Genomic DNA, 16,544 nt, shown 5'->3' on the forward strand with positions numbered 1-16,544 from the left:
GCCTCGTGTCACTGGTAGACCTTCTGACAGTGATTAAGCGCCCATGAAGCGTTACCGTACAGATAGTGTTAAGTGTCATGTATAAAGTGTAATCTTTTGCTTGTCAGCACAATTATTTACTGTGACTGTGAAATAATACTTGCCGGCAAATTCTGATTAATTGGCAAGGCCTCGGTCCCATATGTGCTGAGTTATGGGGGGTTTACTTGACTCCCAATATTGTGAGAGCAACTTGGCAAGGATTTAATAATAATTAATATCTCTCACTTTCACACACACACACAGAATGAAGGAGATTTAATATAAAAAGCCAAGTGAATATCCGAGATAAAATCAACATCTATACTTACCAATAAACAAAATATACTAGATATTTTCATAACTTCCTTAACAGATAATTTATTTGCTGCCTGCATAGCCAGTTGTTCAGCACGGACAGAGGCAGAAAAAGACAGGCGAGACATCATGGCATCAACTGCCTCGTTTTCTGACATTTGCCGAACCTAAAATAATGAAAATTTTTATAAATCAATATCCTATAAGAGACAAAGAAACAATATAAGAAATCCAATTTTATGATTTAGGGGAGGAGATAAAAGATTTTTGGGATTATCCACAAATAAAACACTGGTAAAGATAGAAGAGATTGATTGATTGATTGATTGTGGTAATTACATCCCTGGCAATGCAACAGCCGAATTAAACTAAAAGCTTAGAAGGCTAAAAACAAATAATGAAAGCCAAAAAACATAAATAAAAATAGTTTAGATTTTTCATAAAACCATTTAAACATTCGATAAAACTCAACGCTTTTGTAAAATGGCAGCTTCCTCTACAAAGGAGAGGATGTCCCCTCCCATGCTGCCCCCCCCCTCCTCCCAGCACCAAAGAAATGGTAAGGCCCGTCTCCCCCCTGGGACTCGGAGAGGTGCCCACGACAAAGATCTGTAAGACTGGGGGCACTCCACCAGGTGTCGAACAGTCAATGGGACCATGCAGTCATCAAAATGGGGAGGGGGCACCCTCTCCATTAAAAAAAAAACATGTGTCAGCTGCGTGTGGCCAATGCGGAGGTGGACCAAAATAGATCTTCTAGCGGCGTTACAGTCCCTGATATCCCCAGGCACCCAAAGCAGGATGAATGTTGCAGAGCTTGTTTGCTCCAACAGCATCCCACCTGCATTGCTAACTTGAGTGGATGTCAGCTCTTATTACTGGCTTCATATCAGAAGCAGGTAGATGTTAATGATGTGCCACAGAGTGAGGAGCAGCTGTTTTTGCCACAGCAAACAATGAAATTCTGGCCCAGATGTTGAAAGAGAAACAGCCACTCTAAAATAACTATAACCAAGGGATGAGGCAATGAGATACTTGCAAAGGCCTGGAGAGCACTGTGAGAATTGCTAAATATTGTAAAATCACAATGAGGTCGGGTAAAAATAATCTTGAGGGCAAGTAAAATACCTGAAAGCTCTTCTGTAAAACAGCTGCCGTAGCAGGTAGACTACTGTCACGGCAGAAGTTGGAAAGACTACCGGTACCCAAAAACCCACACCTACATCTGACGTTGAGTCCTCGGTGTAAACAGGGATAGTCCCTCTGTGAGACGAGGCATGCTCTAAAAAAAAAGAGAATGAACCACACAAGGAAGGAACAAGTCCTTCCTTATTTTAAAATACTGACAAACTTGAACTTCAGGGAGAATCCACAGGGCAGCTCTAGGGAACTGCTTGGGGCATATCTGAATAGGAGAAAGACAAAGAAGACTCGCAACCTCCCTTATCCTGAAGTCAAAAGGTCGCACGAGGCTTGGATGTTAAGTGTAGGGTGGGGACATATTCTCGTCAGCTACACAAGTGTTGGTTACAGATTGCAGAAGGCAACTGAGGCAAAACCAACACTGGACCTGGAGATATTGGCATCGAAGATCATCGGGTGGCTCATCAGCAACAACCAGTAGACTTGGAATTAGCTAGAACCTGAAAGCACCAGTCACACCCCAGCATGATGAATAGAGTTCAGTGTAGTGAGTCTAACCTCAGTGGCTGAGGAGCACACCTCACACCCATAATCCAGTTTGGGTCTAACTAGTACTATGTGGTAAAGGTGTAGCAGAATTCGTCGGTCAGCACCTCAAGAAGTGTGCCCCAAGATTTTCAATAACTTGAGAGCATACTAAAGACTCTTTCAGGTAATAAACATGTGGCTGCTATAGAAGCTGGTTGTTAAGATAATGCCCAGTAAATGGGTCTCTGTGACACAGCACAGGCAACCATAGAGCTGTAGATTGGAATTGAGGTGAACACCTTGGCGGCAGCAGCAGAAATGCATGGTAACAGTCTTCAAGGGAGAAAATTTGAAACCATGCTCTGTGGTCCAATGAAAAGCCTTATCTAGTGCAAGTTGCATGTGACGTTCAGCCACTAACTTGCGGGAAGCTGCATACCAAGTGGCCAAGTTGTCTACATACAATGAGAAGCTGTTACCCCATTTATTGCAATGGTCCTGAATATGTGGTGCTGACATTTCTGTGGCAATGTGGACCCTAAAAGTCCAACAGCCCAAGAACTGACCTATTATTGATGGTAAATTTCCCTGCAAGCCAAAATTTTGAAGGTCCTTAAAGATGCCGAATCTCCAAGCTGTGTCATATGCTTTCTCTAGGTCGAATAAAATACAGATGAGATGTTGGTAATGAGCAAAGGACTCACAGACCGAGGACTCAATACAAACAAGAGCATCTGTTGTTGCAGCATCATCCGGAAGCCAGATTAATATGGTGAAAGAAGGGCATTCTTCCCCAGGTAGTATACTAATCGAGACTTGACCATCTTTTCAAACAGCTTGCAGATACAGGAGATAAGAACTATGGGGCAATATTCTCGAGGGCAAAGAGCCTCTTTTCAAGTCTTCTTGAAAGGCAAGACAGTAGCCTCCCACCATGAGAATGGGGTTGCGAATAGCGAAGTAGTATTCTTTTACCAATAAAAAATTCCAGGAATGTTGAATTTTCCGGGTTTGAGAAATTTGTATCATTACCGGGAAATCTCTCATTCCCGGAAGAGCTCTGCATCAATTATTCAAGTTAGTGGGGAGCTGAATTATATCAACTGTAGCTATACTACCACAAAGAATCTCAAGGGAAAATATAGTTTCTATTATTAGTATAAAAAAAATAAGTAAAATAAAATCTAATCATGATTTTTTCACTCTGATTTAAATCATATTAACTCTGTCTTGAACTACAGAAATTCCAAAACTAAGCCCTGGACATAAAGAATTTGTTGAAGATCTTCACTTTCAGTAATTACATTCCCAACAATCTAGACTTACCTTTAAATTTAAATAGTTACTGGTATTCTCTTAAAAGAAGCATCACTACATACCTCTGTCAATTTGCTGAAGCGGACGGACTTTACTGAAGAGTCATCAGATTCTCCATCAGAACTTTTTTCTTGCAATTCTTGTAGTTTCAGAGGAACATACTTTGGTTCACTCTGAAAATAAAAGAGAGGGCTTGGTGAGTGGTGTTAGGGCTCTGAACATTTTGAAATAATAATGAAACTACAATACAATTATGTCCCTCTGAAAATATCATAACTTCTTCATACAGCAATGGCCAACTCAAGACTAAATTATTTATGTTAACCTCGACTATACTGTGGTCATACCTTGTTATCCATTAAAAAGAACTGACACGCTTCATATGAGAACACTTTGGGGAGGGGGGCAATACAAAAAATCCAGGGATTTATGGTCCTTTTAACTAATCAGTTTCCTTTCATAGTGGTTCTCCAATGATCAGGTTTAGCTAACACGAAGCTGTGGCCTCTTGAGAGTACAGTAATTGGTACAATATTGCATTTCAAAATTTTTGAGAAGTGAATGTTTTAGTATTTATGCAGTAGCTAGTAAACCTCAATCCTATGTCCAATTTCCCTCTGTCTTGTAATGTCTATGGGCCCAAGGATTTGCATCTGTCCTCATATGACAAATGCCCTGTATGCTAACTCTGGGACTAGATTTATTGCTACATGCTGCATTTTGGGGGGAGTAATTCATTATATTTGGCTAGAAAAAGTGACCAGTATTAAACTCATAGTCAATGATAGGTCTGACTCGTGTCAAATAAAGTGGTACAAATATATCCTTATTTATAAAGGTAAAGATACTCTGTATTAGCCAAGTCTACCATTGGCTTTAGCTGCAACAGTGGAAAGCAGGTTTTTCAATAATTACAATCGAAAGGTTGAGTACATTTTCACTTGTGTACAAAGAAATGTATGTGTTTGCCCTCAGGACAATTTTTTTTTACCTGTATTGCATATATATATGTGTGTGTCTACACACATACACAATACAGGTAAAGTAAATTACTGTCTCTAGAACGAATGCTCCTTGTCCCAGCAGTGAAAATGACGGCAACTTTAAAAATACCCGCAGACATTCTTGGGTACATCCAGGGTGTCATCATGCGAATAATAGAGGACTGCGAAATAAAAATTAACGAATTATTCGGGCGTACTGTACATTCAATATAAAAAATTTTCCCAAATCATCTGTGCACTTGTGCTCTTCACATTTCTTTTTCATCACTCATAATGCACAGCAGATTATAATCAGTTATGCTACCATTATAATGTTTCCTAACAAATGCAAAAGTGATGGTACTGAATCAACACTTAAACTCTGTGACCATGGTGTAGGAACCACAAAAATTATGGCTTTGAAAAAATGTGATAAATTATTAAGTGTTCAATATTTCAGCCCCAAGTTAACCCCTTCACTATGGGGATGCCACTCTTTTAATGTTTTATTTGGTTAATGCCAAATAATTTGATTCAGCAGAGAGCCCCTAAACACAAGGGGTTTATTAGCACACTACAGTATACACTGTACAGTACGAATATAGGTAAAAAAAGACAGAATAATACCGTTTCATTTTGTTTTCAGTGATAAACTATGTTTCATTGAAATTAAAACAGTATTTAGTAAGTAAAATACAGATACAAAGGCCGAACCAGCCTAGTGAGTGCCAGGGCACTCTTGGAGGCACCTGAAAATACTGCACATTTATCTCAAGGCACTCACAGTTGACCCTTAATTTACACAGTACATACAGTACTATAGTTATACAAGGTATTCTTCAAAAACACTGAACAAACAGAAGCCATGTAAAAATGAACAACGAGCCAAAGTCTTGAGGCTTTTTTCAGGTATCCCCAGGTGCTTAGGTCTGTCTCAAACAATGATGCAGATTTTTGCTCAACACCTTTGAAGACCACAAATTTATTTATTCATTGTCAGGTCTGTTCGGAGAGATCAGTCAGTTGGTTTATCAGGGCTAGGGTAGTGAGAGTTACCTCACTTCAGCGAAAGGTTGACCGTAATACTGTATGATGTATGATAAACAATGAAATTGATTCATATCATATCAGTTCAGCAAGGCAGTCAACCAGGTGTATCTTTCGTGTGTTTGTGTGTGTGCATCTGTATGCCATGACATCACACCAAGGGGAGGGAGCACGGTCTGGGTGACAAGCCACTGACTCGGTTAAAGCCTCCTGCCTACCGAATCCATACAAACATTCACTTCCCACACATACACACCCATGCTCTTAAGTTTTCTTATTTTATAGCTTTATACTATTTATTTTTATTTTTTTCAAAGCCACATTAGAGTGGCGAGTCAGCAACATAGCTACAGCCCACTGCCTCCCAAGTTCGTTCGTTCATTCTCTCTATCTCTCTCCCACTCACACACACACTTCGCTTTTCTTAGTTTATAGTTTATTGCATATTAATTATTTCTAGGCCACCTTAGAGTATTATAATGATTTTTCCTCAACTTTTATAGCATTACTGTTGTCTTTTATTGTCGTTATGAAAAAGTGCCAGAATTAAGGTAGAGGGGCTCCATAAATGGTTGTAGAACACATCCCCATAAGATTAAGAATTCACTTTGTGATTTCAAGTCAGGCGAAGTTTTTGCAGAATGTAATCCTCGCATGAAGCAAGGGTCAGAGGAATTATGCTTACAAACATACAAAAACACCCGGAAAACACTGAACAGTTGATCAACTGTCATTTCTAAATATCTAATATCAGTCTGGCAGCCATTATCTTGGCATAAAAAAATTAAATTGTCTCTGACTCAGTGTCTGGGTCTTAACCACTTTGGCCTCAGCTCTAACTGGGCCCATATGCTGAATTAGCACTAATGACTTGGTTAAATACTACAGGTATCGTAATTCAAGTGGATTAACAATAATCTCCACTGTTCATGTTATGCCAAGCACCAAGAGGTTGAGAATACTGTTATACAGATCTCTCTCAAATGTAAATTTTTATGACAAAACCATCTCAAACAAAAAGAAAAAATCAAAGTTTTTATCCATTTTATGTAAAGTACACACAACAATATAATAGACTGGAGCGGACCTTTTCAGTTCCGAATTTCCCCTTCATTAGATATCCTAAAAATGTCATTCCTTACAGTAATATACCTTTAACTTATACTTTCTTATTATCAAAACTGTTAAACACACATTCAACAAATATAATTCTATCTTCAGTACAACTTCCCTCTCACAGAACATTACAACAATGGTGAATTTCTTTCACACATTATTATTTTCAACAAAATCTATAACTAAAAATTTTATTAAAAATTTCATCATTGTACTTTACCCTAATGACCTGATACAACAGATCACACACACAACTACTAATCCTCCCCCAAAAGTAGATTTTACATTTCACACACAATTTATTCTCATTTAAGTTCTAAATTCACTCCCTCATTTTTCATATTTCTATCATCATAAACCCCAATAAATATTTGTTTTAATTTTTGAGTTGAATGCCAATTTATTTTCCAATTCTTCAACAAAATTTTCTTCCTATAATGCATTCTTAACTTCATATCTTTGAATGCTAACAACTCCTGTACATATGACTGGCAAAAATAATTTAGAGACACCTTTTCATCATTGTTGTTATAAATCGTTCTAGCTTGTTGAATGGGTAAATAGTGCCACAGGACCAAATGTGTCAGTTGAGCATTCGCATCACTGTCTCTCGCAACACTAGATGCCAGCTGGTCCAAAGTGAAGATGGGCACAGGTGGAGGGGTGCGCCTGTCTCTCGTCTGCAAGAGCTTCATATTAATAAGAAGAGTAATAAAAATAAATACTTCTATAATATACATTACAATAATCAGTATAAACCCTGATAATTACCGGTATTGGTAAAACATTAAAAAATATTTTCCATAAATTTGATTAAGATTTCCTGACATTTTCGCCCCCAGGCCCCGATGTGGGTCAGTGACCTGTGCCCGGGTGGGCTAATCCCTGTAAAAAATAATAATAATAAAATGGATAAAAACTTGGGAAAAAAATAAATAACAAAATGGGGGTAATCAGCCTCAGGTACGTAGTCATCTGAGGTCCTCATCAATGACTTAGGTGAAGGTTTCTGAGCACAGTAAAACTCCACACAGTGCAGTAGCTGCGTTCTCAGAAAATGCCAGGTCATGCAAAATAGCAACTTCTAAAGAATTAATGTATTCTCTGGGTTTCAGATTGTTCATAAAACTTGTTAAAAGTAACCTTTTGACAAGTGTTTAAGTATAGATATTCCTCACTATATGCAGTCTGTATACTGAATAGACTTTTGTATAGAAGAAATTTTTAAGTAAGTGAACACTTTTCACTATGTGCTACATATATTCATTAATACATAATTTCTCCTGTCATGCAAATTTTAAACAGGTGTACCCAAACAATTTTGGACCACACCACTCTACTACAACCTATGCAGTTGCAATACATTTATCCATCAAGTTAAATGAGACTAGTGAGGTGGATATGCAATGTGGCACTGAAAGACAAAAAATCCTTTTCAGAGGTAAGAGGGTGGCTGGTATTGAGTTCTATTGGCAAAATTCTGTGTAGCAGTATGCTGAGATGGTTTGGAATTTTGGAGAATGAATCACACTAATTAGGTCAAGAGGTGTATGAGTCTAAATGTGGGGGGAGAAGAGCCAAGAATGACATGGGGAGAGGTTGTAAGAAATGACATTAAGAGTTAAGAACCTGACAAGAGGGAATGCAAAGACTGTAGAATGGAAAGTTGCCATCAGATAATCACGGCTAATCCACACAAGCGTGGAAAATGGTTATAAAACACTTTGCCCAACCCGGTCTTCAAACAATTGTCTTTCCCTCATAAAAAAAACACCACACTCCTCCACCAGTCTTACCACAACTGCCACACAATAAATTTACTGTTATTTTTACATTAATTTACACCTAATTTAGAGATATAGAAAAGAAAGGTATCGACAGCAGTGACAATAACAATGACGACTGACCATCAGAACTCCCCAATGCTAATGGTAGAGATAACAATGAGGGGCATGAGCAATGAGGAGTTTGGAGGCTTATCAACAACATGCTTTTACACCAGATTTGAGGCTATAATTGAGTCTCTTTCTGAAATTGTTGGAACAAAGCCAGCAATAAGAAATTACTCTATTTAGCTATGAAATATTATGCTTTAATAATTGCTGTATCACCTTAATATAAATGACACAAAATTATTGTAAGGATTAAGGCGCAAAATCTATTTATACTTTGCATAATTTGAACACTGAAGTGAAGGAGTTAATAATACAATTAAGTACTACAAGCACCCATTCACAATTCCATCAACATAATACTTTATTACATCACAACTACAAATGGCAAGTACAATTCAACATACCAAACATCTGACAGCGGTAAATCTTCATCCTCCATTGAATCCACTTCCTGTAATAGCAAGAGAATATTAGAAGCATACTCAACTCAACACTTAATGTTGTCTGGATGTTATTTATGGAAATTTTTGAGCTAGAAAGCTTAAATTTGGACACATTACTGACCAAGTGCTTTGACAATACATTTTTCACTTCATATTAATATACACTCCCTCCCAGTGCCTCTTCAGGTGATGCAGGAAGAATGGGCTGTACAATGAACATACTGTACATCACTACTTGCTTTGCTATTGTTTTTTGTTGAACACATTTTCTTATATTTTTAATTTTATATTTTGCAATATTGATGGAAGTGTAAAATATTTAATTTTTGGTGAACATAACACACATTGAACTGCATGTATGAACTAGCCAATTTGTAAAGTATTGATTGATAAACGATAAAGGTTTTACTGTATTAACCCCTTCATTGTCTCTTAAATATTTCATTTGGCTAATGCCAGATGATTCTATTCAGCACAAGAGGAAGTGAAGGGGATAAGGGGGAAAGAGAAGGCAAAGTTATGAAATAAAATGGTGGTCTGGAGGCCTTGGAAATAAAAGGAATAACCAATGCCTTTTGTAATCAGTAAATATTCTACAGTATGTATAGCATGACTCAAGTCTAGTTAACACAGAAAAAAGAGCAACACAATTACCCTAAAATAAATTTATTTCCATATCACATATAAAAAATATCAAAAAAATAATCTAATATGAATTGCAATAAATAACTTACCTGGTAAATACTCTCATTGTGGTTTCTTTGGGCACATTGGTGTCTCCAGGGGCTCCAAAATATAAATCCCAGCAAATATAGTGAAAACATACTGGTCTTTAAGTATGTACTGAAAAAAGGTTTATTGAAGCCGGTATCATTGAAGATATACTGAAAATAAAATTTGAAAAATATAAAAAAGTCTATTATTTTTCATCCCTTATACCATATATTTATTTTCTCTTAATGTTACATACAGCGTATACTAAAAAGAAAGTGTTTCAGGCTCAAGAGAAACAGATACCCTCCCATTATTTGCTGCTGATCATTCATTAATTACTTGTGCATAAGATGTGTTCTCCTACAGTACTTCCCTTCCACAACACAATCTAAAGATTTCCATCTGCTTTACCCACATTACTTTAGTAAACCTAATACCACCCCTCAGTGGCAGGTCCATCCCCATAAACTACTCAACACCACGATCTCTGCTTCTTCCCTGTTGTCTATTCCCGTTTTATCCATTAAATACACCAGCCCAGTCTTTCATCTCCTTTTTGGTCTTCCACTTTCTCTCCTACCATTTACTTCTTTTTTTTTAATCCTTGTTCCCCCGTCTTCTCAACCTGTCCACACCATCTCAAGAAACCTGGTTAGTCTCCTTTTATTTGCACATCTTATTTCTAAATTTAGTATTCCTTGTATCCTTTTTTCCAGACATTCTGCTCTCAAAGTCACTGTGGTTAGTAAAATTCTAATGGTCAGAATGTGGTAGGGAACAGACTTCATTCTCTCTCTTAATCTTTTCAACAGGTTCCTCCATGACCTCTTCCACCCCTACTCAATCTCTCCGTTACTTCCAGTCTCTCTTCAACAAACATTTAGAAAACAGTTGTGCGGTTTTTCATATTCAAGGCTGTTGAGATGTATGGTACTCAGTGTCTTCAATATAGATACTGTAATGCAAGCATGAGCTTTTCAGGCAACTCTGAATGTAGAAATGAACTGATACAGCAAGTAAACTCTGTAACTTACTATATTTTTCTCATGTTATATCACAGACAAAAACTGAACATGACGTAAGAAAATAATACCTCCGACAATTCTGATGAAGCCACCCAAATGACGTCGACCACCAGCAGGACAAAGATGCCAAGGGCCAGACGCCTCCCTCGACCCATCATAGACCATCACTGTTAATCATGTTAGTTGTTAGACAGTGCAGTAATAAACACTAAAGGCACATAGGTTACAGTACATGGCCATGTCCATTAAAAAAATAATAAATAAATAAATAAATAGATAGATACTGTACAGTACTGTAAAACGACCAAATATCTATTAATATCCACCATTGAACTACCGTACATCTCAAATCCGGTCTGATTGGTTCCTGAGCAGTGCCAGATTAGTGATTTTGCCAAACCACAGGTGATTAGGTTAGGATTAAATAAATAAACACCTCTAACCCACTTCATAACTACCTCACCCTACCTTTAAAATACTCTGTAAATAGTACAAGTTGGGTAATGAAAAGAAACAACAAATGAAAAGCAAGTGAAATTTATTGAAGTATGTATACTGTATATACAGGCAAAATACCTTACTAGGTGTTACTGCCACAGTAAGATGAGAGAGAGAGAGAGAGAGAGAGAGAGAGAGAGAACACCTTTCGTTCAACTAACATATACAGTGATCCCTCGGTTAACGAATTACCTTCCATAAGATTCTTCACTTCGGCTAACGAGCAAACCCCCAGTCAACGAATTCCTTATGAATTTTCCCAACATGTTTTCGCCTGCATTTGGCTGCCCACCAGCTGTAGTATTAGTCCGCCAATACAGTAATCGGTTCTAGGGCTTAAATTCCTTACCATTTTAGTAAATATCAAGAAGGTTGTACTATTCAATAATTTTAAAAGTTTTATATTAAAATTTTTAGTAATTTTAACAATTATTGAATATAATTGAAGTACAGGAAACTAATTTTTTGCACGCCAAACAGCCACTCAACACACAGAGCTTGGCGTCAGTTTGTTTACCAGTTCAGAGGAAGGAACATCTTGTTTGAGACTCTCTTCAACATAAAGGCTTTTTTTCTGCGTTTCCAGTCAAATTATTGGTCATTTTGAAATAGATTTTACATATTGATAATATATCGTGCAGTGCAGTGTTGATTTAAAGAAAATAATCTTGAATTATACCAAGTGAACTAAAATTTTATGGGTGAAATGGCAGCATGGGGTGGCTTCTCTTCCACCCCAATGCCTTCTCTTCTCCCTTCTCCTCCACCCCCATTCTAATTCCCATCATCATCAACCAGGAGCCTTCTACATGCACACCTCAAAGTAAGTGTACTTTACTGCATTTATTTTTAGTTTGCATGTAATTTTCGGTGAGCTGGAACCAATTACACAAAAACCCATTGAAACAATGGTTTCAGATAACGAGCAACCTTCTGGAATGAATTGTGCTCGTTAACCGAGGGACCACTGTACAACATATACCTTTACCAAGAGGATATTACACCAGCTCTCGTTGGTCAAATCATAGACCCTAAAACGTGAGTGTGAACTATTAAATCCTCTAAAAAACTCTAAATAACCTTAATAAGTATATTTACGTACTGTATTTTGATAATATAATACAAATTGTCTCCTGATGTATCAACAGTTGTAACATGTGAGTTATATTTAACAGGCTATGTACTGTACATTGATTGTATTATTCATACTGTGTCCTGAGATAACAGCATTTGTTATATGTGAATTGTTCTTTAACAGGTTTTGAACGAATTATATGGTACGTGTCATCATTGAGGGTCTTATTCTCCAACCCAAATCAATAACGCTCCTATGAGCGTTAACACAAGGTATCTGTATTTACTTACATCAGAAGGTTGGTTATTGCCACTTCCAAAGTAAAGAGTTGGATTGTACAACTAAGCAGAGTTACATGCCTGAAAGCAGGGGGTCATCAAGACTGTCTTGTGTTTCATCTAAAAAGTGTTGACTCCTGTCTTACAGATTTCTCTGCTATTTTTCTGAACATATCCTGCAAGCTAACCTGTTTCATGTATTTTGGTCTTTCTTTGATTAGTTTTTCTTGTAACATGTAAACATTCATTATTTCCTGTTCAGTAACAAAAGTGCGTTGTTCGAGACCTTTTATCAATTCACCTGTCAGCTCAACTAACTTATCAATGGACACTCTTTCAGCTACCTCTTCCTAGTTTTCATCACAACCAACAGAGTGCCGACTCCAACGGTCACTCTCCTCCCCACGCACCACCAAGCAGTTCCCGCCTCATATAGATCCTTCGGGAACGATCAGGACTCCACGACACGAGTTGTGGAGAATCCTATAAGGATTCCCTGGGCCCGCATTTTTGAGCTACCGAACAGGGAGGTACTACCGCCTGGGAAGATATTGGAAGCATAATGTGTTGTCTAATGGTAGACCCTGCTGCCATATGTCATCACGAAAATTGTGACCAAGTCCAAGGTTGCTGATCTGACTTTCTGTGTTGTGTGAGAGTGAATGAGTGAGGATGGATGAGTTTCTAGGTGGATAGGTGCTGAGTGAGGATGGATGAGTTCGGATGGGCGAGGATGGGGGAGGGGGATGGGGGGGGATTCCACGCCCTTCCCAGTGGGTGGGTCCTGATACCTTCCGTCGGCGCCTGACGGATGGTACCATTCACCACCTCCAAGGATGGGCGAGGATGGGGGAGGGGGATGGGGGGGGGATTCCACGCCCTTCCCAGTCGGTGGGTCATGATACCTTCCGTCGGCGCCTGAGGGAGCAATGCATCAAGAGTTTCACCACTCTTCATAATATGGTTCAGCATATTTGGATAAAACGTATCAGGGAGGGAAAGCCAATCAACGAACGAGATGATTAGAAGGAAGGTTTTTATTGGTTAAAAAAAATTATTTTCTTCGACCTCTCGCAGTACAACATGGATGCTTATCTATATGTTAATGCGTCGAGAAATTAAAAAATGGAATGATTTATCTTACTTATATATGTGTGCGTGTATAGACATAACGCACGCACGCACACAAAGCAATTACATATACAGACACGCACTCACGCAAGCACAGAGACAATCACGGACACAGACGAACACAAACAAGTGGTGATGTAAAAAAATAAACGAAAAGAGAGAACCAGATAAGAGAGACAGAGACGTATAGACAGACAGACGATGACAGGAAGGGGAGACAGAAAGACCAAGAATAAAAACAGGAAACCCAAAGACAGTGAACAAATGAGAGAGAGAGAGAGAGAGAGAGAGAGATGAATAAATAGATAGACAAAGACAGACAGAGAAATATATTGAGAGAGAGAGAGAGAGAGAGAGAGAGAGAGAGATGAATAAATAGATAGACAAAGACAGAGAGAAATATATTGAGAGAGAGAGAGAGAGAGAGAGAGAGATGAATAAATAGATAGACAAAGACAGACAGAGAAATATATTGAGAGAGAGAGAGAGAGAGAGAGAGAGAGAGAGAGAGAGAGAGAGATAAATAGATAGACAAAGACAGAGAGAAATATATTGAGAGAGAGAGAGAGAGAGAGAGAGAGAGATGAATAAATAGATAGACAAAGACAGAGAGAAATATATTGAGAGAGAGAGAGAGAGAGAGAGATGAATAAATAGATAGACAAAGACAGAGAGAAATATATTGAGAGAGAGAGAGAGAGAGATGAATAAATAGATAGACAAAGACAGACAGAGAAATATATTGAGAGAGAGAGAGAGAGAGAGAGAGAGAGAGAGAGAGAGAGAGAGAGATGAATAAATAGATAGACAAAGACAGACAGAGAAATATATTGAGAGAGAGAGAGAGAGAGAGAGAGAGCTAACGAAGAACGGCAGTAATTACCCAGATATCAATCGACTGTTCTCAAGACGTGTGTGTGTGTGTGTGTGTGGCCGAGGTTATACACAGCCTGCAGGGAACAATAGTTAAGGGTGAAGGCGCTAATAACTGCCTTAAACACTCTTGTCATTACGGGTCTTATCTCTGAGGAGGAAGTTAAGAAACGAGGCAAAGATGAAGAAGACTGCCAAGAGATTAAGACGATGATAAAGATGATGTGGAAGGAGATAAAGAGAGAGATGAGTAAACAGGATAATAGTGGATTGATATATTGAGTTCTTGTTCTTGTTCTTCTTCTTGTTCTTGTTCTTGTTCTTGTTCTTCTTCTGTTGTTTATTGTTGGTATTGTTGTTTTATTGTTGTTGTTGTTTTTGAATAGTTGAAGCCAAAAACGATAAGTAATTAACTTGATTAATTTGGATGTAACTATGAAATTGTCTTAATTGATATTTAAGTACGCTTATTTACGTCTCCTGTCATTGATATAAGAGATTTTAAATAATCACACTTAAGAAAGCCACTTAATCACACTTAAAGGCTTCATCAGTCCAAGTCGAGTTGTTTAGTAGTAATCGCACTTGGAATAATTAATCTTTTCATTCCAAGTGTCTTAAGTAATCGCACTTTAGGACATTATCCACAAAATCCACAGATCTTAAGTAATTGCACTTAACACTACATGTGGTCCAAGTGTTAAGTAATTGCACTTACGATCTCGACACTTTTAAATAATCCTCACTTAAGGGATAATTACACTTGAAAATCATTCTACTTAAGGTTTTAAGTCGTTAGGGATAAGGCACTCAAGTCATCATACTCAACACCTTAGTCATCGTTCTCAGTGTCTTAAGTCATTATACTCAACACCTTAGTCATCGTTCTCAGTGTCTTAAGTCATCATACTCAACACCTTAGTCATCGTTCTCAGTGTCTTAAGTCATTATACTCAACACCTCAGTCATCGTCCTCACTGTCTTAAGTCATCATACTCAACACCTTAGTCATCGTTCTCAGTGTCTTAAGTCATCATACTCAACACCTTAGTCATCGTTCTCAGTGTCTTAAGTCATTATACTCAACACCTCAGTCATCGTCCTCACTGTCTTAAGTCATCATACGCAACACCTCAGTCATCGTTCTCAGTGTCTTAAGTCATCATACCCAACACCTTAGTCATCGTTCTCAGTGTCTTAAGTCATCATACCCAACACCTTAGTCATCGTTCTCAGTGTCTTAAGTCATCATACCCAACACCTTAGTCATCGTTCTCAGTGTCTTAAGTCATCATACCCAACACCTTAGTCATCGTTCTCAGTGTCTTAAGTCATCATACCCAACACCTTAGTCATCGTTCTCAGTGTCTTAAGTCATCATACCCAACACCTTAGTCATCGTTCTCAGTGTCTTAAGTCATCATACCCAACACCTTAGTCATCGTTCTCAGTGTCTTAAGTCATCATACCCAACACCTTAGTCATCGTTCTCAGTGTCTTAAGTCATCATACCCAACACCTTAGTCATCGTTCTCAGTGTCTTAAGTCATCATACCAACACCTTAGTCATCGTTCTCAGTGTCTTAAGTCATCATACCCAACACCTTAGTCATCGTTCTCAGTGTCTTAAGTCATCATACCCAACACCTTAGTCATCGTTCTCAGTGTCTTAAGTCATCATACCCAACACCTTAGTCATCGTTCTCAGTGTCTTAAGTCATCATACCCAACACCTTAGTCATCGTTCTCAGTGTCTTAAGTCATCATACTCAACACCTTAGTCATCGTTCTCAGTGTCTTAAGTCATCATACCCAACACCTTAGTCATCGTTCTCAGTGTCTTAAGTCATCATACCAACACCTTAGTCATCGTTCTCAGTGTCTTAAGTCATCATACCCAACACCTTAGTCATCGTTCTCAGTGTCTTAAGTCATCATACCCAACACCTTAGTCATCGTTCTCAGTGTCTTAAGTCATCATACCAACACCTCAGTCATCGTTCTCAGTGTCTTAAGTCATCATACCAACACCTTAGTCATCGTTCTCAGTGTCTTAAGTCATCATACCCAACACCTTAGTCATCGTTCTCAGTGTCTTAAGTCATCATACTCAACACCTTAGTCATCGTTCTCAGTGTCTTA

General features: G+C 38.2%; 1 protein-coding gene across 6 annotated transcripts; it reads right to left on the reverse strand.

The window, feature by feature from the left end:
* Positions 1-6: 6 nt before the first annotated feature.
* Positions 7-10,826, reverse strand: LOC121866991. 6 transcript variants are annotated; one of them, XR_006089068.1, is made up of 6 exons: positions 10,616-10,817; positions 9,543-9,692; positions 8,770-8,816; positions 6,983-7,150; positions 3,387-3,497; positions 7-503 (listed from the first exon to the last, which is right to left on the reverse strand). XR_006089068.1 is itself a non-coding variant. In XM_042366748.1 (4 exons), exons 1-4 carry the CDS (start codon positions 10,703-10,705, stop codon positions 7,054-7,056), a joined length of 393 nt encoding a protein of 130 aa, XP_042222682.1. In that variant the 5' UTR covers positions 10,706-10,816; the 3' UTR covers positions 6,382-7,053. The 6 variants fall into 6 exon arrangements, 1 of the variants encoding a protein (XP_042222682.1); XR_006089067.1 differs by having other exon boundaries at positions 8,770-9,692; positions 10,616-10,821; XR_006089069.1 differs by lacking the exon at positions 6,983-7,150 and having other exon boundaries at positions 10,616-10,815.
* Positions 10,827-16,544: the final 5,718 nt, after the last annotated feature.

Source organism: Homarus americanus, unplaced genomic scaffold, assembly GCF_018991925.1.
Source record: "Homarus americanus isolate GMGI-L3 unplaced genomic scaffold, GMGI_Hamer_2.0 scaffold42276, whole genome shotgun sequence".
Classification (NCBI taxonomy): Eukaryota; Metazoa; Arthropoda; class Malacostraca; order Decapoda; family Nephropidae; genus Homarus; species Homarus americanus.

Bases quoted from the DNA above. Each gene is read 5' to 3' on its own strand.
- LOC121866991 (XM_042366748.1), bottom strand. From the start codon at position 10,705: ATGATGGGTCGAGGGAGGCGTCTGGCCCTTGGCATCTTTGTCCTGCTG. The intron at 9,693-10,615 runs GTATTATTTTCT...TTTTATTTTCAG, and splicing joins CTTCATCAGAATTGTCGGAG to TATATCTTCAATGATACCGG. The intron at 8,817-9,542 runs GTAAGTTATTTA...TTGCTATTACAG, and splicing joins ACAATGAGAGTATTTACCAG to GAAGTGGATTCAATGGAGGA.